The 23,712-nt window shown below is 38.8% G+C and overlaps 1 protein-coding gene across 1 annotated transcript; it reads right to left on the bottom strand.

The window, feature by feature from the left end:
• Positions 1-863: 863 nt before the first annotated feature.
• pcp4a (Purkinje cell protein 4a) lies at positions 864-23,177 on the bottom strand. Its single transcript, XM_077195683.1, has 3 exons — positions 23,055-23,177; positions 3,487-3,535; positions 864-1,639 (listed from the first exon to the last, which is right to left on the bottom strand). The coding sequence occupies exons 1-3, from the start codon at positions 23,061-23,063 to the stop codon at positions 1,506-1,508; spliced, it is 192 nt and encodes a 63-aa protein (XP_077051798.1). The 5' UTR covers positions 23,064-23,177; the 3' UTR covers positions 864-1,505.
• Between the last annotated feature and the right edge of the window lie 535 nt (positions 23,178-23,712).

Raw genomic sequence — 23,712 nt, forward strand, 5'->3', positions numbered from 1 at the left:
AATGTCCTAAGTGACATAAACTGAGACATACTGATTCAAAAATGGCTGAAATGCTTCATACTCGAATCATTGAATATTTTAAGATCTAAACATTCATCTATTCAATAACCGTCCGAAAGAACCGATTCAACAGGACAAATCAGACTTTCCAAAGCTACATGAGAGAGCGAACTAAGTCAGGATGTCTGATAATTTTGATATAATTATGCTTTCGCATGTCATAATTTTGACTTTTTATCAATTTTGATTCAGACTTTGAATGTCAACATTTCAATTTAGTAAGTCATAATTATGACTTAGTATGCAGTGTTGGGGTAAGTTACTTTTAAAAGTAACGTGTTACAATATAGCTTTACTCTCTTAAAAAGTAACAAATTCCGTTACTTTTCTTACTTGGGCTAGGCGTTCTTGCTAGTTTTTTAATAACAAAAAAAAAGTTATATTTTTTGTGAGTGCAAAGGCCCTTTCACACTAAAAGGGAGGCTGAATGAAATGCAAACTCACACCTGTACTGTAAAGGGCAATACATAGGAAAACAATGTAACTTGTGTTACTTACTTAAAAAAGTAACTCAGATATTTTGTTGTAAGTTTTAAAAGTAATGCATTATTTTACTCGTAACTTTAAAAATGAATCTGATAAAGTAACTCAAGTTCAACACTGTCATTATTATCATTTACCAAAGCATGATTTTTTTCTCATGTGGCAGAAATAAGCTTCCATAATCATCAGTGAAATTGTATTTGACAAATGTGACCGGACAGTGAGCGTTTTGTGCTAATTGTTGGAAAACGTTGTTTGTTACAGTCAGTGTTGAAAGAAAACATAATAATCAATCAATCGAAATAATCAATCAATTAATCTTTGAAGTAATCCTAATATTTATTCAGTTCACATGTGATTATTTCCTACTGTTTGGTGTCACAAATATTACAACACTGTTTGTTGACGAAACTTTGACTTGGTTAAGATGATAATGACACATCACAAACACAATATCAGTTCAACTGTGCAAACAATAAAACAACAACAGAGGTGAAAGATTGAATAAGGCTGTTTGAATCTTAATGATTATAGTTTTTAGATGCCGTACAGGATGTTTTTCTTGAGCAACATTATTCATCATTTGGCGTTAAATACCTGTGGTTTCTGGTCTTACACACAGGGAAAACTATCGCACAAATGCTTAACTCTTTAATATGGATATTTTCAAACACCTTGACAAGTAATATTTATCAAAAAATAACAAAAGTATTTTAAAAGGAAAGAGAAGTTTATCAAAAAAATCTATGTACTAGGGGGAAAAAAAATATCACATTTTATTTCTGACATGACGGCTAAAGGCAAATCGCCTCTTCACCTCTCATCCCCTCCCAACCCAACCCATAACCCAACCCAACCCAACCCATAACCCCACAAGAGAACAGTGCCTTTTGTCTGACATGCAACTCCCTCCCCTGCTGTGGCACGGGCCCCGGGGCCAGGGACGCCCTGCATGGACCCGATTATGATTTCACCGTCTGCTTCTTCTTCTGGAACTTTCTAAACTGCGATTGGATGGCGACCGCAGCCTTCTCCGTCTCGGGGGCGCCCATGTCGATGTCAATGTCCTCAGCGGGGACGTCCTTCTTGGACGGGTCTGTGGACACCAAACATTGTGTACTGGATAGAAACTGTGCACTGCATTTCTGTCAGCCGCTTCAGAACCTTTAAGGGTTTCCTATTATGGGATCATTTTATGAATTTAGTTTGAATTTGTTAATTTAGGTTTACTTCATTTTTACTTTACATTTTATTAAACGGCTCGTAAACTAGAAGATTACCAGATTTTTTTAATAACCTGATAAACATGAAAGAATTTTGCAATCATTTAAGACATTGGTATAAAGATTTCTTTAAAATTAAGGCAAGATCCTTAGGGTTTTATAAAGAACCTCATTGAAATTTTTTCTTATAATGTATGAAATTAAAAGATTATTAAATAAATAAATAGTTCATCTAAAAAAGGAACATTCTGTCACCATTTACTCACATTATTCCAAACTCATGATTTTCTAAATTCAAAAAGGAAATATTTTAGCAAATAATAACTTTCAAAATTTCATTCGGTAAAACTTTTTTACGGTGACTTAGTTAAATTACTACATGTACTTACTGTTGTAATAACAGTAAATCATGCATAATTACACGTAACTAACCCTAAGGTGACATAGTTACATTGTACTTACTCAAGTAATAATAATAATAATAATAATAAACATTTATTTGTATAGCACTTTTCATACATGGAATGCAACACTAAGTGCTTTACAGGCATAAAAACAAATTCACACAATGTCAATATAAAATAATTAAAAAATGAACAGATAAAATAGGAGACATACACAACATTCACATAATATTATTATGCTGATAAGCAGCTTTAAAAAGATATGTCTTAAGCAGCCTTTTAAAAATGTGAATACTAGTAGCCTCTTTCACTTCATTTGGTAGAAAATTCCAAATTTTTGGAGCATAATGACTAAAAGAAGCACCACCAGATCATTTATGGGTAACTCTATAATCTGCCAGTAGATTGGCATTAGAAGATCTTAATCTACGATTTAAGAATGAGTAATAGAAATTAATTACATGTACTTACTATAGAGTTGAGGTTAGGGGTTACAGCTTATTTTGAGGTGTCTTTGTTACACTGTAAATATATATTTAAGTACTGAGTAATATTAAGTAACTACATTTACTTACTATAGGGTTGTTTAGGGTAAGTTGAATGTAATCATGCATTATTAATAGTTATTAATATAGTAACTACATGTAACATATGTAACAACGACAGTGTAAAATAAAGTGTTATCAAATAAAGTGTAACGCATCATTCTGTTCCTCATTTTTTCAAAATAAGAAATATAAGTAATGTTGGTACTTTACATTTAGTGTTACGATAGCATTAGTTAACATCAATTACCAATGAAGAACTCTTGTAAAACATTTACCAAACTTAGTGTTGATTTCAACATTTACTAAAAACATTAAAAATAAAATGTGTTTGTTAATAATAGAACAGTTGTATTTTTGATCAAATAACCCTAACAAAGATTAATAAATATATTAACAAATATATAGCTCATTTTTAGGTAATGCATTGACAAATGTTAACTAATTGAACATTAATTAATGGAACAAACGTAAACTAATAGATTGTGTTACCGTAATATTTAAAATATAAAATATTGGTTTAAAACAGCATGAGGGCAAATGATAACCATTTTTGTGAGATCTATTGCTTTAATTGTACTATTAAATTACCATGTTTCTTTGCTAATCTGCACTTACCTTCAAACATATATTATATTGCATTCTGTACAACTATTATTTACAGTGTGTAAGAGAGAGAAAGAGAAACATATGCAGACTTGCAAAACATTCTATCATGATTTTATCCAACGAAATGCACAATTGAAGTAATTGAAGTGAGTGACACTATACCTTGTCCAGCGGAGGGTTTGATGTTTCCAGCTGATCCGGATTCTTGTCTCTGTAAACACACAAAAACAGAACTGAGATTAATGTGTGGATACCATAAAGAAATACTATAAAGCCAAAGAATGATGAGACGGTCATTGAATATGTCAGTTTTCTGTCTCATTAGCTGACCACAATTTAGTCCTTCACATCCTGAATTAATAAGTCTGTGTGTACAATGAATTTCAAACACTTCGGAAGAGCTTTGATGCTCCGACGCTAAAGCAATCTTCCTTAGCACGAGCGTGCGCGCGTGTGTGTGTGTGTGTGTGTGTGTGTGTGTGTATTGCTCGTTTTCTGCTGATGGCATTCTGTATGGGTCTAGTTACACTGGAAAGCGTGCCATTATATGCAAGAAGGATTATTACACACACTGGCACAATTTAATCATATTAGTCTCTCTCTCTCTCTTCCTCTGTCTCCTTCTACCTCAATCAATCCTCTTGCGTTCAGTTCTATCTTTGTCTTACAGCCTCTGATAAACGTGTAGAATTTGCATAAGATTGTTTGGCAGGGGAAATCTGTGAGTTCTTCACGTTGCCGGAGTTGCCAAAGCTCCCGATACAAAGCGCTGGGTTATTGCTTCGCATGAAGGAGCTGACGTGAAGAAGTCCTGCTGGATGTGTGGCGTATAGTTGTGGCTTGTGGGGATGTGAAGGGCGCTGCTGCATAAATTACAGTCATTTGAAATGTCATACAGCGCAGAGAGTTGAACGCATAGAGCGCTGTGTGCTACACCGCACGATAAAGCTTGAGAAATTAAATTGATGCTAAAATGTGAGCCTTAAGTCCCAATAGGAAGGAAAGTTCTGTAAAAAGCAATCAGATAAGGGATGCAGGCATTCAGACGTTAGATATTTAATTGTGCATGCCAGTTTATCCTATTTTTACATTTAGATTATTTTGGCCATTAAGTTAATTTTTAAAAGCACTAATAATTTAATAACACTGTTGAATATAAACTCTTTAGCCAATCTTTACTAGCAATTTCTCAGTGGAAATTGTTATTTTATACAGCATCTACTAGCAGGAGATTTAACTTGCCATAACACAATCACAGGCAATCAGGAAAATTATGTTTAAAGTGCCCCTATTATGTTATTTTAAAAGCTTCTTGAGGTTAATAGGTTTACATTCATCCAAGGTAAAAAATAAATTACAAAAACACTTTATTTTTCTGCAGCATCACCTCTTTTCTCAGTGTCTAAACGGTTTAATAAAGGATTCAGTCTCTAAACCCCACCTTTTCCAGAGTCTACTGCGCTCTGATTGGTCAGATGGCCAAGTCTGTTGTGATTGGTCTACTGCTTACACTGCGTGTTGGAAACAAAACACTCATTACCATATTTGAATTTCAGCTTCGGAGGCTTCCTCAGCGCTTGTATACGCAGTAATACGAACTGTAACGATGGTGTCAGTTTTACTGTGTTAATTTGAGTCCTCGCCCTTTTGAAATACTGAAAACAGCATTTCCTCTTCATGTCGACAACACGAACCAAACTCTTCCCGGCCTGAGATACAATGTTTGAGGGCGGGTCAAAATAGATGTTGTTCATAGGCAGCCAATGAAGATCATAGGCTGGCATTATGCAAATTTGTTACAAACCTACATAGGTTTGTGCAGCAAGTAAGACTGGAATTACTGATGATTCATTTCAGGCAGTTCAGAATCACTTCTTTCTTTCAGGAGACGATAAATCTTTGAAATTACATGAAAGGTAACATCTGAAAAAACATAATGGGGGCACTTTAATGTACAGTTATATAGAAAAGGAATTTGGACCAATGAGATTTTTCTGTGGGCGGAGCTACTCATTGTAACACCACAGAAATAGAAACGAGTCTGACAAAGTGTCCTGTGACCTGTTTGTCAAGGCTTAGTAGCAAAAAAACATACATTTTTATACTTTCTATCACTTTATCGTGATGCACTTGTGTAATAAAGGTCAAGAGAGAAATGTTTTTCTAGGCATTTTTATTATGCTCGCCTCAAACGCTTTTCATTTTCAACCTCGCTGTAGATGCAAACCCACTGTGAGACGCCCATTCCGGTTCTGTTTCTGCTCGGAAAGGGTGAACTGAGGGAAATCTCCTCACTGCAGTGGAACGAGCTCCTGTTTCTAATCCTGTTTATGTGAGGAAACTCTGGAGTGAGGAGCAGAGGGAGACATTCATCAATATCAGCACGGTTACATCCGTATTTCCCGACAGTCTCAAACCACACAGCCTCACAGATAATGCCATTAAACTTGGATTATTGAATTGGGCTCCAGGGAGACACAAACAAACGCATTAATTGGAGTGAATTGTCAGTCAGTTATGTGGCATGTGAAGATGTAAGTCTGAGCGTGGTCAAATACGGGCGAGGATTTTATTCAATGTATTTAGCTAATCAGATGCACATCTCCCTTTAAGGCCAGTCAGTTCATTCGGCGATCAGCTATTTTATACATAGGCAACAATTTACTTGGTGCCCCTATTAAGCTATTTTAAAGGTTCCTAGTTTTGTTTTCTAGATCTCCTGCAACAGGTTTACATGCATCCAAGGTCAAAAAAACAATTTAACTTTATGTTTCTCTAAACCCCGCCTTTCCGTGAACCATACTCTGCTCTGATTGGTCGGATGGCCCAGTCTGCTGTGATTGGTCTAAACACAAATTGCCGAAAAAAAAACAAAAGGTATGTTATTACCATATCTCAATTCCAGCTCCGGATCTCCCTCAGCTCTTGATATACAGTGATACAAACAGTAACAGTGGCGTCGTTGTTCACTGGCAGCCAATGAAGATCATAGACTCGCATTATGCAAATTTTTAAAACCTACGTAGGATTGTGCATGAAGTAAGACTGGAATTACTTATCAGAGATAATAACGGTTCATAAAACAGCTATATTACAGACTACATGAAAGCTAATATCCAAATGTGGCGAAAAGGACGGCCGAGGGACGTGAGAGAACGGTGCGAGGCCGGTGGTGCGATTGCTAATGAGCAACACCTGTGAAGCACACCGGTCTCGCATCTCTCACGGAGGAGCGGAAGCATAAAGGAGGAGCGACGACGTCGATGATCGAGAGAGGAACAGGCCTGTGTTTTAGTTGAGTTTTGGTTTTTGTATTTGTGTTTTATTTTAGCCAGCAGTCGTCCGCGAGGGGCTGCTGGCCGTTATGTTTATTTTGAGTAAGCCAGCAGTCGTCCGCGAGGGGCTGCTGGCGGTATTTTAGTTTGTTTATTTTATTTTAATAAAGTATGTTTGAATGTTCGCCGGTTCCCGCCTCCTTCTTCCCTGAACATTGCTACTGTGGTGCCGAAACCCGGGAAGAGGGAGGAACGCGCTGTCAGAGAGTCCTCGCCACTGTGGGGAATCCGCGGTCCCATCGAGCATGATGCGCGAGTCGCCGCCGCTCGCCGTGGGCCGGCGCCTGCTGACATCCGCCGAACGAGGGGAGGAGCAGGGAGCGGGGGACTCGCGGCCATGGACACTCGAGGCGCTGCGCTGGAGTGAGTTGCCGGTGGGACGGTCAAGCTCGCTGCCGGCCGCCTGGTAGTTGGAGGGGCGGCTGCCGTCCGGGAGGGAGCGGGGGAGTCGCCGCCGCTCGCCGTGGGCCGGAGCCTGCGCCGTCCACCAGGAAAAGGAGAGCAGGGAGCGGGGGACTCCTACCGTCTGCCCTAGAGCCCAAGGAGCCATCGCCATCCACCGGGCGGCGGAGGAGCGTCGAGCCATCCACCGAGAGCTACCCAGCGTCACCGCCAGGCACCGCGGAGGAGATCGCCCAGCTGGTGGGGAACCAGATGGCAGCGCGTTGTGGGAACCGAACCAAATTTTTTTTTTCCTCTCTCCCCTCTCTCGATCTGTCGCTCCTCATGCTTCCGTCTCCGTTTCCCTCGGCTTGTCGGTACATACCCCCCAGGGATCGCCACCGGGAGGGGGGGGTGGGGGGGGGAGTAGGCACAGGCTCGTGGGTACCCCCCGGCCTGAGAGGGGCGATGGGGGTATGTGGCGAACAGGACGACCGAGGGACGTGAGAGAACGGCGCGAGGCCGGTGGTACGATTGCTAATGAGCAACACCTGTGAAGCACACCGGTCTCGCATCTCTCACGGAGGAGCGGAAGCATAAAGGAGGAGTCAGCAGTCGTCCGCGAGGGGCTGCTGGCCGTTATGTTTATTTTGGGTAAGCCAGCAGTCGTCCGCGAGGGGCTGCTGGCGGTATTTTAGTTTGTTTGGTTTTATTTTAATAAAGTATGTTTGAATGTTCGCCGGTTCCCGCCTCCTTCTTCCCTGAACATTGCTACACCGAAAAAGCATAATAAATCACAGAAATCTGTAAGTAAAATTTATGTTTTGATCAGTGTTGTTTTAGTATTATTTATATAGGCTACTATTATAGTATTTATCAACAGGCCTTTTTAAATTAACTTTTAAATGGCTTTAAATTTTATATTTTCAGTTTTTATTTTAGTTGAAATTTTAGCCATTTTGTTATGTGCTTTTGTAATTTTTAAGTTTGTGTTGCTTAAAGTTAGTTGCCATGGTAACGTTTTTTATTTTGACATTTTACCTTACATTTATTTTTTAACAGTTTCAGCTAACAATAACAACACTGGGTTTGAAATCATATTTTAGCAATAATGCAACAATGGTATCATACATTTATCAAGGTCTAATCTTGCTGTGCAAGTTAGTTAAAATAAGTTAAACTAAAAAAAGAAAAAGTTGCTGCCTTAAATTTTTAAGTACAATCAATTTTGGATGTTTGAGTCAACTTACATTACATTAAACTGACTTTAAAAAAAATTTGTTGGATCTTCATTTGGTGGATTGGTTACATGTTTTTGCCAAAATAACTTGCAAGATGTATGATATTCCATCATGTTTTTAGCTGGTAAATTCTGACTTTCTGAGTTGAACGGAATGCATCTTAACTCCTGCTGTCCGATATTTTGACTGTTTAGATTTGTTTGTCTTTCTCCGATCACAGCCTTTAACAACAAGGAAGGAACTCAAATGATCCCTGGATCAGAGTGCTTCTGCCAGGCTCGCCTCTGCAGTCCTACGATACAGACGACAATTCCAGTTATCCGAAAGAGAAGCAGGGACACAAAATCACGTTAATGAGAGAATGACTGCAGGAAATAATTAGGTAATGCGTAAACACCGGTTCCATTTGGAAGTGGCGAGCAGAGCGGTGCGTTTTCTCTCTTGCTTTCCCTCCACCATATTGTGTGTTCATTATGAACAATGATGAAAATGATGATTGTAATCATAAACTGCATTAGCTGCAGTGAAGCAAGGATTGGCAATGAAAACATCATGGGCCAATTAAAATTTTAAGAGAACAGGATGTTAGCTGCATCTCCGTGGACAAACATGCTCAGAACCAAAGCGTATTTAAGGAGAATTACGGCATGCATAAACAAAACAAAAACCTTTTACTTGGCTTTAAATGTCATCAGTAGCAAATAAATCTTGTGTCTAGCATGGCTCGGCTGTTGCAAAGCATCCTGGGCTCGCTGGCTCACGCAAATGAACTGCAGAGCCAGGCTTTGCAGTGGATTGAACTCGATGCCACAGAGATGCCCTGAGCTCAGTACACCCGTGCCCTTCAGAGCAGCGCCTGGCACTGCCACCCGATGCCACACAGATCCTCACAGTTAGAGCTGCGCCGCTGATGAAAACCTCATTTATCTCAACTCGCTCTGATAGCTGGAATCACTAATTGATTGAAATGCGTTTTAAACCCCATTTACAGGCGATCGTTGAACCGAACGCTGACGGTTTCCTCCTCGAAGGTGATTTATGGACATTTTTCAGAACAGCCTTGAGTAGAAATCATGCGGCTGATAGTTGTGTCTACGAAATGCAAATTAAAAACCCCATGAAGATTCACACTCATAAAAGCAGCAAATTTTACGCCTCTCCCAAATTCCCGCCGTGTTGAACGACTGAGGCATTTAGAAATAAATAAATAAATACTGTATTCTGTCTTTTTATTCAAAGCCATTTGGAGAGCTATTTTTGATTCATTTGGCAGCTCGAGATCTTGGAAAGGCTTCCATGCTGTTCTCAACGTCTATTAAGAATTTAAGGGAGAAACGCACAACTAGGACACAGACGGCTAAAGAGTGGGGGGGGGGGGGGGGGGGTCGGATCCGATGCGTCATATTTGAAGGCTAACAGATGCTCGACTGGATGTAGGAAACAGGCTGGAGGATGGGAGCTCAAACGGTGGCTTATATTCGAGCGCCTCACCACCAGAAACACTGCAGGACGTAAACACTGAACTGATGAATGTGTGAAACCACACGCTGGTCAAATGATGATCTTCAACTGTTAAGTTGGAACAGTTCGCAACTTATTTTCGGCACAGAAACTTCTACCAGTATTCTTATTAAATGCGGGGTTAACAGGGTTTACCCTTTTCACACATCTGGGTCTCTCAGAAGCGGAAGTCGTCACAGTTGGGTAAAATTCTATAGCGGTGAATGAGAGACTACATTTAATAGATTTTTTAATTTTTAAATTTCAAAAAGAGTAAAAAAAATAGATAGCGCTTGAAAACGGCAGTCGGAAGAGAGAAAAATAGCAATTTTATCTAGAAACTTAAGTAGCAGCGTTAACAATATTCGTGTAATTTGATGCAAAGTTAATATAATACTAAGTATAGTTTCATATAAACACACATTTTTATTACAAATTAAAATATAAAAAAATTTGCATGATTTACGAGGCTGTTGACCGTTAAAACGCGTCATCACAGTCTGTGAAAAATATCCATTGCTAGCCGCTAATTGCTAATGGTAAAATAAGGATTTTTGGCACATAAACTTGTTGTATTTCACAGTATTAGTAATAAAATGGGGTAAAAAAAAAAAAAGGCACATGGAATGTGTGTAGGATTGCTAATTGTAGTTGCTAATACTGTCCTCTAAAAATCTACTAAGAATAAAAATATTTCTGTTAAACAATACATTATAGTAATGAAACAATGTGATCCATTTATTGATCCCCAGGTAAACATAAATAAAGTAATAGTTGAACATCGTACATCTGGATATTTTGATTATATGCCCATATATGACTTTTAAAGGCAATTAATTGACTATCTAAAAGGTCAGTTATTCTTGTGCTGTATCAATCTGCATAAAGATATGAACGCATATATCTTGGCGTCAATTTATGACTCAACTAAAATATGATGCTGCACAATGCAGGAGAGTTTGCGTGATTTACAATATAATCTCGAGCGCTGAGGTAACACACTGTTCCAGAAAGCTTAATGAATAAACATTACAGTGGGGAAAAGAGAATGAGGACAAGAAATCAGGGAGAAAAAACTAAGAAAACAGAGGACGAAGTGAACAGCTGATCACACTCCAGGAAACGAGTACAAATGACTGACAGCTGCTTGTATTGGCCATTTTGTTACATGCACGTCCTGTTTCATGGGCTTGCTTGGTTTACCATCATGCATGAATTTCTTTCTGCTGAGATAATCCAAGCAAGGCTATTGACGGTGAGTGCATGGAGTCCTCATCAAATATTTAGCGACATTAGCGGTGGCAGCAGCCGCTGGCTCCAGGCTCCTCCCACACGCGCCTCCCGTTCCTGGATAAGAGGAGGACACACTGCAGGGGTATTTCCTTCTGCCCCAACATGTGACCTTCCACCCCCCCCCCCCCCACACACACACACACACACACACACAAACACCCCATACCACCCCCCCCCCCCCCCACACACACACACACACCCCCACAAACACATCCCCCCCCACACACACACACACATCCCCCCACACACACACACACACACACACATCCCCCCCCACACACCCCCCCCACACACCCCCCCCACACACACACACACACAAACACAAACACATCCCCCCCCACACACACACACACACACACACACCCCCACACACACACACACACCCCCCCACAAACACATCCCCCCACACACACACACACATCTCCCCCACACACACACCCCCCCCCCACACACACACACCCCCCCCCACACACACACACACAAACACATCCCCCCCCACACACACACAAACACATCCCCCCCACACACATCCCCCCCACATCCCCCCCCCCACACACACACACACACCACACACACATCTCCCCCCCACACACACACACACAGACACATCCCCCCCACACACACAAACACCACACAAACACACTACCCCCCACCCCCACAGACACCCCCCCCCCCCCCCCCCCCCACACACACACAGACACATCCCACCCCCCCACCCCCCCTCCACACAAACACACACACACACACCTCACGCTGCAGACTGCACACACAGTTCTCTGCACCCTGGAGAAACAGTTATATTGTACAAATATAAAGTACACTACAATCGCCTTATCAGCCATCTTGTGAGAGATTTCAAATCATAGCACCAACGGGTATCAATATCACACTTCATAGGAAGGAAATTTATGGAACAGTCAGTGTGCCGCATCAGTACTATACAAAATGTTTGTCTAAACTAAAAAAAGAAAGCAAGTTAATTCAACTTAATTCGTTTAGATTAACTGAGGATGTGACTATTGCAATGTCATTATTAACATGAACATAGGTTACATAACACTTCATAAAAATGTATGTAGATAAATATTAACATTGTAGCAGCAATTTATCACTAAATATTGGGATATGCAGAATGTTTTATTTTCAATAATATTTTCAATCATTTATACATAATTTGGAAATGTATATAAAAATATGATAATTTATAATATTTAATTAATTTACATATAAAATATATTATAAAGATTACAGATATTATAATTTTGGTAAAAAATATATATATAGATCGATTTTAATACTATTATCAATTTTAATGGATTAAATATATTTAAAATAACATAAATAAATTGAATATTATTATTATATTTTATTAATAATATATAATATTTACTTTATTTATGTTATTATAATTTAATTTATAATACAATATATAATAAATTTGCTTACAAATACACATTTATAATATATTCTCTTTATTCTATTTTGAAGTAGAATAAAGTAAAACAGAATAATTTTCTTTTATATAGTGTGCACCTGGCTTTAGGGCCCGTTATATGATAGAATGTATATATTATTATGAAAATATTATACATTTAATTTAATATTATGATTATATTTCATTAATAATTTATAATAATTATTATAATTAATTGAATATTATGATTATATTTTATTAACCATGTATAATAAATTTTACAAATATTATAAATTGACTGAATATTATGATTATGTTATTATAGGCAGTATAAATATTATTAAAACAATTATGTATATATATATAAACAAAAAATATGAAATCATGACATTTTATTAATGAAACTGCTTACAAATAAACGGTTGTTAATTATATTTGGATTATTATATAAACTATTTTCATACACTTAAAATATAGAAAAATTATTAATAATACTTTACATTATTGTAAATAATTATTTTACAAAGTATACTCTCTCATCCAAATAACCTGCCAACTTCTGTCGACCTCTAACCCCTGCTTAGTGTGCAAGAAGCAGTGAACACTTCGTAGGGACTCTATAGCTATAGACTTGAGCCAGACAGAGAAGTGTGGGGTAAAATCTTCTTCATGGGCTCTTTAATGCTCTATTTTCTCTCCATCCACATCTAATCCTCCTCTTGCAACTAATATGCCTTCTTTCATTCATCCCCTTTTCTATCCTGTTCAGTGACATTTCCCTTTCAGAGCGGCTGCCGGGATTACCGCTCCACCGGTGAGGTTGCAGAGCTGCAGTCGGACTCTCTCCGGCAGTTTAGCGGGATTACCGAGGATCCGAGCGGGATCTGTGTGTGTGTTGTCAGAATGATTATGGTTTGAGGGGATGGTGAATCACAAACATGACCGTGATAAACAGCAGACACATTACAGTGGACGTAATTCATCACAGAGCGGATGCAGCTGATGCATCAGACATTATAAAGCGGGCGTAGAGATACAGGGACCATTTCAAGAGCTTACAGCGGAACCATATGACATGATGGGAGATATTTATACAGCCTATCACATATGAGCCCTAAAGCCAGGTGCACACTATACTTTTTTTGTTTTGCAATGAGTGATTAAAGGGATAGTTCACCCAAAAATGTAAATTCTGTCAGTAATTACTCTCCCTCATGTCGTTCAACCCCGTAAGACCTTCGTTCATCTTCGGAACACAAATTAAGATATTTGTGATTAAATCTGAGAGCTGGATCACTCCTCCATAGGCTTCTAAGGGATTGACACTTGTTCCCCGAAAAGTTATTAAACAAACAAAAATAAGGACTTTATTTCAACTATTGATGTCCTTCTCTGTGGGCGTCGAGTGAGTTCACTAGTGTAACAGCGCAGCGCTTCTGTGTTGTACGTCACACGCATCACACACACATGACCAGCGTCGGCCAATAGTGAGCCTACGTGTGACGTAGCTCTACGCTATCACACTACGCTAACTAACTCGACGCCCACAGAGAAGGAAATGAATAGTTGAAATAAAGTCGTTATTTTTGTTTTTTTTGCGCACAAAAAGTATTCTCGTCACTTGATAAACTTAAAGGGACATTGTGTAGGAATTTCTCCCATCTAGTGGTGAAATTGTATTTTGAATTCAAACGAATTGTGCTCTCCAGCGCCTCGCTTTTTCAAATGCGTGTTGCATCTACGGTAGCTGTTAAGTACCAAAAAGCTATGACAGGATGTCTTCTAACAGCACAACCTCGAGTTTTCCTTCGGGTGAACAGGTTTGTTATTTCAAACAAACTGCAACTTGACACAACGAATACACGAATGTTACAGTATGAATTACTGACTGACTCGCCCGGGCCGCGAAGCACCTCTCGCTGCTCTGCTCCTCCGGTTCTGCTGCTTTCAGTCACGTGACACTGGCTCTGAACGAAAACGCCTTGTGGAAACGCGTCGGCCTAGTACTTTTTGTCCCTCTCTGCTATTATAGTTTTTCAAGATGGCGGAACGACACGGAAGCCTCCGTGGACCTACCCGTCACACGTATATAAAGATAATAAATTCTTCGTTTACGAGGATAAGTACGATTATTGGCAGAGGTATTTGTACACCATTGAGGACATATTTATGAATAAAAATATTGATTTTAGATAATAAAATACCTAAAAAACTAAACATTGCCCCTTTAAGATTGAGCCAGTGTAGTCACTTAGACTAATTTAACAATGTCTTTAATAACTTTTCGGGGAACAAGTGTCAATCCCTTAGAAGCCTATGGAGGAGTGATCCAGCTCTCAGATTTAATCACAAATATCTTAATTCGTGTTCTGAAGATGAACGAAGGTCTTACTGGGTTGAACAACATGAGGGAGAGTAATTACTGACAGAATTTACATTTTTGGGTGAACTATCCCTTTAAATGCTTTCACAATGAATCAAATCTTCTTTTGTGAAGATTGTAAGGCTTCTAAATTATCAACATGATCAAAAGTTTGCTGAAAAGCAAATAAAAAGCCAGTATATTTCCAAAAACATCAGGTCATTGTACACTTTGACTTTTAAGAGCTTTGATCATAAAACTAAGCATTTAAATATCTTAAAACGAAATAATTTTGGGAGAGTGACCGCTGATATTTGTATACATTTTACCTATGTGGTCTACTATACTGTTATAAAAAGCCGATTTACATTACAAGCTATCAGAAGCTAATTTTGGCCATTTAAATATCAGCAACTGCACAAAATTGTATATTTTTGCGCTCCATATTTTCCTATATCATACTATATGAACCATAAAAGCCTGATGTATCAAATATGAAAACACAGTGAGTTTACAGTATTAATATGTAATTTTGCTTCTCTAGAAAAGAAGGTTTTTTAAATATGTTTTAAACAGATTTCAGTCATTAGCTTCATCGTGTATAAGCAAAAGGCGCTGTGAAATGGTAAATGTTAAAGCGCCTCGGGTGATTGAGTTGTTTTGTAGGCTATTGGCTTAAGAACTAGTCGATTTGTCTTCTGGTGTCAGCAACTAGATCAAATTTGCATGTGACCGTCTGTCTCAGAAATGCTGTATGGCCATATTTGTCCATCAGGTTTCTCTAAGGGTGGATGTAATTCACTTATAGACGCCTTTAATCTGCAGATTGGGGGATCAAAAAGGTGAGACGTACACAGTCAGCCAACCATCCTTTCTTTTGCTGCTATTTCAACGCTGCCGCTTTCCATGAATCAATATCAAACCCTTCAGACTCGAAGCCTCTTCTGAGGAGAGAGCGGTACAAATCCCTTTCTGCCGATAACGGCTCCAGGTTCTGACAGGCGGTTCAATACTGTGTACACACTGCTGATACATCAGGGAAACAAGCGCAGTGCTGAGTTGCAGGAGAGTTTGCTGTTGAGTCTGCTCAGGGCAACTGACCAAGGAAATAAACCGTAAATCTGCTCCCGCGCAATGCGGGATCCGAGGTCTAGTGCCGCGCCGTCAGATGTTTAATGCGGCGAGAGGAGGATGAAGACATAAACGAGCAGAAGGAAAAGAACTGTGTGCCCCGGACCGCGCGTTTGGGGGGCCGTTGTTTACGCGTGTTCAGTCTGGGTCCCTCATGCACACAGTCGAGCGCGCATTTCCTCTTTATCCGCGTGGAAGATGCAGAAGCGCTGGGCCGTTATGTATAAAAATCAATTGTCAGGCCTGATTACATCCAGTGTTTGCACCTCGAGGGCCATAAGTTGCTTTTGATCTCCATCAAGCTCATAGCTGTGTTCAGCACAGCACATGGAGATGCCCAGTTCAGATGGAGCTCCAGATTGATCAAGCGCATTAGTTTACAAGAGATTTAGCGTATGTATGGTAACCCTCAATCTGCAAAAAGTTTATTTTGAGCCCTGCAGCAACTCTACTGCTAATGCTACGGCAGAAAATGCAAATGATGAGATTGTACTATCAAAATCACCGAACGAGCACCATTTTACTCTTGCCATCAACGACAGACTGCAGATATAAGCAACATGGACGTCATTGGCACAAATACTGTTGTAACACTGCTGTAAATTAAGTCCCAAGGATTTAGTCTCAACTCTAGTGCATTGACTATAACATAAAAGACAAGTTGCAGACTGAAATAAAAAAATGGTTATTGGTTAGCAAATCAACAAATCAATATATACACACCAAGTTCTGTCATGAAACTCTAGATGGCGCTGGCCGATGGGTCCTTAAAGCAAACTTCTGACAATTACATCGTTAAATATGCAGCACTAGCTGATTGGTTCCTGTTACATCTGCAGCCAATGAGATGCTGCTCAACATTTAAGTGGTTGGTCAGGGTTTGCTGTAGTTAGGGCTGGGTGGGTATTGTTCAAAATCTTTCGATCCGGTGCCAATTTCGATACCGGTTCCTAACGCTACTTTTTTCGATACCAATGTTATGAAATCAATTTTAACAAGATTACATAACACATTACCTTTTCAGTTTGACTCATGCTCCTAGCCAGTGCAAAAAGCAACAAAAAAAGCACAAAGGAACAAACATTTTTTTATAAAGAGCTCATGCTCACCAAAGCTGATTTTTTTTTAAATAAAAAACACAGTAAAAATTGTAATATTGTGAAATAGTATTACAGTTTAAAATCTTATTTGAATATATTTCAAAATGTAATTTATTTAAATGAATTGAATTCAAAGCTGAATTTTCAAAATCATTACTTCAGTGTCACATGAACCTTCAGAAATATGAAAACAGTTTGCTGCTTAATATTTTGGGAACTATGATACATTTTTTCATGATTCTTTGATGAATAAAAAATTCAAAAGCATTTATTTAAAAACGAATATTTTGTAACATTACACATGTTTTAATGTCACCTTTGAGAAATGTACCCACACCTTTGATCGACTTTTCCACATCTTATTATGTGTGTGTGCTCGCGTCTCATTTGATATGAATATGTGCGCGGAGAGTTTGTGTGTGTGTGCTCGCGTGTCATTGAGTATGTGCGCGAGATTGTGTGTGTGCTCGCGTCTCATATAAGTATGCGCGTCGCGTGGACGTGGAGAGTTTGTGCGTGCATGCGCGCGTCTCATAAGAGTATGTGCGCGGAGAGTTCCGCGCATCTTGTGTGTGTAGAGTTTGCGTGTATGTGCATTTCATATGTATTTGTTTGAGCACTGACGTTGACGAGTTAACTCCTTATGTATCGAAATCTGGAACCGAAAAAAATGTCATGTTTCGATACTCGATAGTATCGAGGCAATTCGGTCGGTACCTAAAAAGTATCGAACTCGGTACCCAGCCCAAGCTGTAGTATTTGCTGTGTGCTTTCAAAGTTCCTCTGAAACCCTCCACCTTCCCCAGCTCCACCTGTATAGATCTGCTACGGGTAATAGAGTGCCGAAGTTATGACGTCACTTTGTAGGCCAAAACGCGGAAGTGAGTTAGCATTTTAGCACTTCCGGTTCCCTCGCCCTAAAGTCTATGGGTTTTTTGAATGGGTTTTTGCTAAATCGCCTGAAATAAGGTCTGTGGTTAACAAAGCCTCTGAGTATTTTCACGTTTCGATCTATGACATAAAACACACCAGTTATAACCTGCTTGTGGTTTTTTCAACTTTAGGCTTCAAAATGTATACATTTCGGATTAACTTGTAAAGATTATCTTGATAAACAAAACGTGTAAGGGTCACAACTCTTTGATTTTTCTGCGATTTTCCAAAAGTCTATGGGGAAAATGCATAGCTTTTCGATCGAGGGAACCCATGCGCCGCTAACTTCCGAGTTGTCCTACAAAGTGACGTCATAACTTCTGCACTCTATTTCATATATGCTGTTTGTGCGGCAGCAGTGTGTCTTACTTGCTCACAGCAGCGTTTCTGTGAATGTATTGGCAGTAGCAAGTCTCTGTACTTGCTCAGCAACAGCAGCGTAGCAGATCTATTCCATCAAGACCAAATACATTAACATTGTCATATCCATTACCATGCTAAACTCTTCTGAGAGTTGCCGTGATAGAAATATATATTTATATATAGTCATTATTACCTGCTTAAAATATATCAAGATTATTTTTTTAGAAATAAACAGTTTTATTATTTAGCAGATGTATCTATTTTTGTTTTTTTTGTGCATATACAGTATATTGCTTATAAATAAGCATTTTAAAAATCTTTAAATATAATAACCTTTAAATATGCTGAGATATATGGTTTTAAAATTCACTATACACATATATACAGGACATGAATGCACAGCTTGCCAAAAAATTCAACTCATTTAGCCTGAAAATGAGAAAACTACATTTCCCATGATTCTCAGTGGCAGATTCCTCTTTAGCAGTGCAAATGCTTTAAGTCTTTGTAAGTTGAAACTACAGAAGAAGAAAAAAATATGATACTGCTCAAAAATCACATGAGTGCTCTCCACACGGCAATTACGACTTCCGGACACGTATGCGAGAGCTTCCCAAGAGCACTTGAAGCCGGCCTTTATTCCAGATGTCAGAAGACGACCCCTATTATGGTCCAGATACAAATCCATCTTGTGTTACATAATCCTACACAGCAACAAAAGTCATCTACAAATCCGCTTAATATCTCTGTGTGGACAGCGTTTCCATCTCTGGTCTGCCCTCCAAATCTGGACCTTGTGGATTTAGTATGGTCTCATTCTGTAGCTTTGTAATGTACAAACTTGCTCACCAATGAACAGCTGTAGCTTTTCTGGGAATGATGGAAAGGCAAAGAGAAAAAGTAATTTCTCCACTCTTCAAATGTTGGAAAGACCAATCAATCCATTCTGCCGTCAGTTGAGGCCACCACAGATTGTGCCTGATCTCTGTGTCTGAACTCCTCACTCTGTGTTGTGTATTTGCAGGGCATATATATTAAATCCCTGTTTAAACAGAATGAATCAGATAGCTAATGAGGTAAATGTGTCAGAGAGCCCATTTCAGGCATAAGAGATTACACTCGAAAACATATCAAATTCTAATGCTGACGCTCCCCCTCTAATTCAGGCATATTCTTGCAAACAGGGCAGCTGTTGTGTTTTGCAATCTGATTTTTCTATATTTTTAACCTGCCCTCATGTAATTTAAAAGCTGTATTACTTTGTTTCTACCTTGAAATTGGGAATATTAAACCTCACAGTGGACAGTAAATATAGTGCAAAAGTGGTTCATGTGATTCGTGCAACTGAAACTCAAGCTGATTTTCCCTGAAATTTTACAATCTAATGGTAAACAATTCAAGGTGGTGTGGTGTACCAATTATAAATTAAACGTAATTTAAAAATTGAAATGTATGCAAGCACTAGATATGTATACCCAAAAGATAAGCTGATCATGTTTCCATTTTATATACTGTATACAGTATATGTGTGTGTGTGTGTGTGTGTGTGTGTGTGTGTGTGTGTGTGTGTGTGTGTGTGTGTGTGTGTGTGTGTGTGTGTGTGTGTGTGTGTGTGTGTGTGTGTGTGTGTGTGTCTGTGTGTGTGTGTGTGTGTGTGTGTGTGTGTGTGTGTGTGTGTGTGTGTGTGTGTGTGTATACAGTGCTTATAAGTGAACACACCCATGCTAAAGTTGACTAAAAAGAGGAATAAAAAAAATCATCCTTTGGAAATTGATGTTAATGCCTTAATTTAAAAAAATTCCACCTTTAAGGACACCAGTTTTCTTTGTGAATGAATAATGTATCGTAAATAAATAAATGTTCTTCCTTAAAATACAGGTTGCATAAGGCAGAACATTTATTTATTTTACGATACATTATTCATTTACAATACATATACAGTCAAATCGATGTAAAATCTGTTGTCAAATTGCTTAATCGCATCTAACATAAAAAAATTGTGTTTATACAATGCGTGCGTATATATTTATAATATATATATATATATATATATATATATATATGCGTGTATGTGTGTTGGTACACACACCATTTATCTATGCATTTATATATATGTGTGTGTATATATGTATATTTATACACACACACACACACACACACATATACGCATGTAGATTATATAAACAAAAAAATGTTTTATGTTAGGTGCGATTAATCGATTTGATAGCACTAATATAACTATTCCTCCTTTTAGTTTCTGCCCACCTGCATTTTCCCTTGTTCCCCCACATTCTGGAATTCCTGCAATCTTCCTGTGCATGTAAACACTCAGTAAAAGACCTTGAAAATCATTAATTTGGCTCTTCTGCTGGAACTGCTAAAGGGAAGATCTTAAATAATTCAAGACTGTTGTATGAAGTCCATATACTCCACAAGCACCTACAGTACATGTAGGAGTTCCCAGCTTGTGTTGCTCTATCCAGCATTTCTGGGATACATGTGCTCCCTCTGTTCATTTAACCGACAAATATGCTTGAATGGGCCAACAGATTGATTAAAAGATGCGCAGTGCAGCACGAGCCTGATTAAGCTCTTTTAGCAAATATTACATTAAGGCATGTTTTTAAACGAGACCAGAATAATCATTTATATAACATTCCCTGATCCTGCTGTGTGTGAAACGGCTCCTCATCGGCTGTTGCTGCTGCAGTGGGTCAGCACGCTCTATGCACACACACACACACACACACACACACAGTATCAAAGACAAGACGCGCGGCCGCTTCGGGGATTTCGAGTGCGCGACAGGCAGTAGTGGGTCGCGTATAAAAACTGATAAATGTTGCCTATAGAGGGCGCATTCCAAGGACAGAAGGCACACAATGTTAGTTTAAATTCCTTTCTCCTGAGATACCTTCATCTGATTTTTGAAGGCAGCATAGATGTATCCTTCACTGCCTTTGATATCCCACAATCCTGTGCTTTCCATTCTGTAACAGTTGAGCTAGAAAAATAAAGATGGCGTCTGAAAGTTGCGGCTGGTCGTCAGTTTGTGTGTTAATGTACATTTTTGATCAGCGTTTTCACTTATGATGTCATTTCTAGCAAGAAATTACTATTTTAGTCATTCAATATTCACTTAGTTTTCACCAAAGCTCGCTCTAATTTGCTGTAGATCATTAAACCGTTACGCTGCCTCAGAAGTCTGTGCGAAATCGTGAGGTACCTTCGTGCGCAAACACAGCAAAGTCATTGCCTGATAGGACAGCGAGACAACAAGACACTGCAATTTGCGTCATCACGTGGTCCCACCCTGTATATCACATGCTTTAATTAACTTTCTAGTAAAGTCACATATAAGGCACATAGGCCCATTGCTGTTTATCACGATTACGGTATTGCAGCCACGATTCAGGCAGCTCATAAAAACAAGAAAGCATTTAAGACCTAAATAGCCAAATTTAGTAGCCTAAGAATACCGAAATGTATATTTTTTTGTCTAGCCTATCGTTTTAGACATTGTAATAAAATGTTTTACCTTGTTCATAAAATTGTCATAGGCTCATCTATTTTTATTTGTTAACATTACTGCTTTTTCGTCTCATTGGTTCAATGATTTGTTGAGTTCTGTGAATCAATGATCTTTGCGAATAGGTTATAACATGTCAGACTATTTTCTGTTGTCAATGGTAATACCGATATGTAGGCCTAATTACAGGGGATATGCTAATTATGGGGATAATAATCGGACAAGTTCAAAAGAGTTAGTGAATTGTTAACCCGGATCATTATGAGTCGAACATGTCCACAAGAAATGGTTTCCGGTTCAATGAATCAGCGTTGATTGTTGATTCTAGAAGGATTCAGGTAATTTTGTGAACGAATCATTTAGACCTGTTTTGTTAACTACTTACATTTATTAAAAAAAAGACCGAACGAATCCGGCATACTATATGCGACTGCGTGTTTAAGGTTTAGACTTAAATTAGTTTCTAATTCAGCTCTAATTCAAAGATAATTCCTGAAAACGTGCCCAAAAAACGAGTCAGGTAGCCTATAGTCTTGTCGAAAAACGTGTAGAAATGTTAAACAATTCAAGGTGGCTCCACTGTTAGTAAAAACTGCAAGAATTCAATTTTTAACCAAACTGTATATTTTTTATTCAACATTATCGACTAGATTTAAAAGCATCAAAATAGCCAACTAAATTCGAATTAAAAATCATGAGAGCAAATTTACAATTATCTAATCATCCATAAACCATCTCCGTGTCATCCCAAGTTAGGACTGAATTTTAACTGACAGCTGTCATTTGTTGCATCATTAATCATCGCGTGGATAATGCTGATTCGACAATCTGCCAGTGCGCGAAGATGCAACAAAAAAATATTCACAATCCGTCGCGCTCTTCTAAGATACTAAACATGGTGTTTTGATGAATGGATGGCATTTCAGTTTTTCAAACGGTTTTGCTGGTTTTAGTGAAGAAAAATGCGCTCAAACTCAGCAAACAGGGAAATATCTGACAGCAATCAACGCAAGTTCAAGGCATTGTCTCAATGTAGGCTAACGTTATTTTCAGTTCTCCCTAGAATTTCCTTGTGGGGAAACCCCGATAGCTCGTTACAGAAGAGTGGTGCGTCGTGCATGGAGGGTTATAGTATGAGGAAAGCTCACCTCACTCATGCTGGATGATAAGTGTGAAGATGAAGGGTGGATTCGGCAGAAGAGCAGCAGTGATGCAGTCCTTCAGTCGCGCGCTGCGTGGGTTTGTGCGCCTGCTGGAGTTTTATACTTGGAGCTCCAACTCCCTTTCATGTCATCACGTTTGCACTAAACCAATGGAAAGCTGCCGGTGTCAACGCTTATGATGACACCACTTTAATCTCGCGAATAATCATCGAAGCGCACCATTGCTGCCTTTAGGTTTCCTATAGAAATAAGAATATAATCAACATATTTCGATGCACAGGAATGCACTTCCGACAATGTGTGTACACATTTCAATGCATTAAACGTATTGCTTATTTCGTATATCAACCTATATTAACATATTTCGCATCAGCTAGATATTTGAATGCACTAAAACTGCTCGTGCACAGCCTTCATTGCATCTTGATGAGATAAAGGAATAGTATAGCCTATAACATAAAAAAAGACGTGATGCATTGAATTAATGCACTTACAACCGTGTGCATGTGAGTCAGGTTTTGCCTTCATTGTTAAGACCAAATTAGGATAATAAAACCTGGCAACAGTCTCCACAAGGTAAATCAGCTTAATGTATAGCCTACATATAAATAATATATCTTAATGAAAATGCCAAACGTTTGTG

This window comes from Siphateles boraxobius, unplaced genomic scaffold, assembly GCF_051911475.1.
Source record: "Siphateles boraxobius isolate OS27281-9 unplaced genomic scaffold, OSU_SipBor_1 34, whole genome shotgun sequence".
In the NCBI taxonomy this organism is placed as follows: Eukaryota; Metazoa; Chordata; class Actinopteri; order Cypriniformes; family Leuciscidae; genus Siphateles; species Siphateles boraxobius.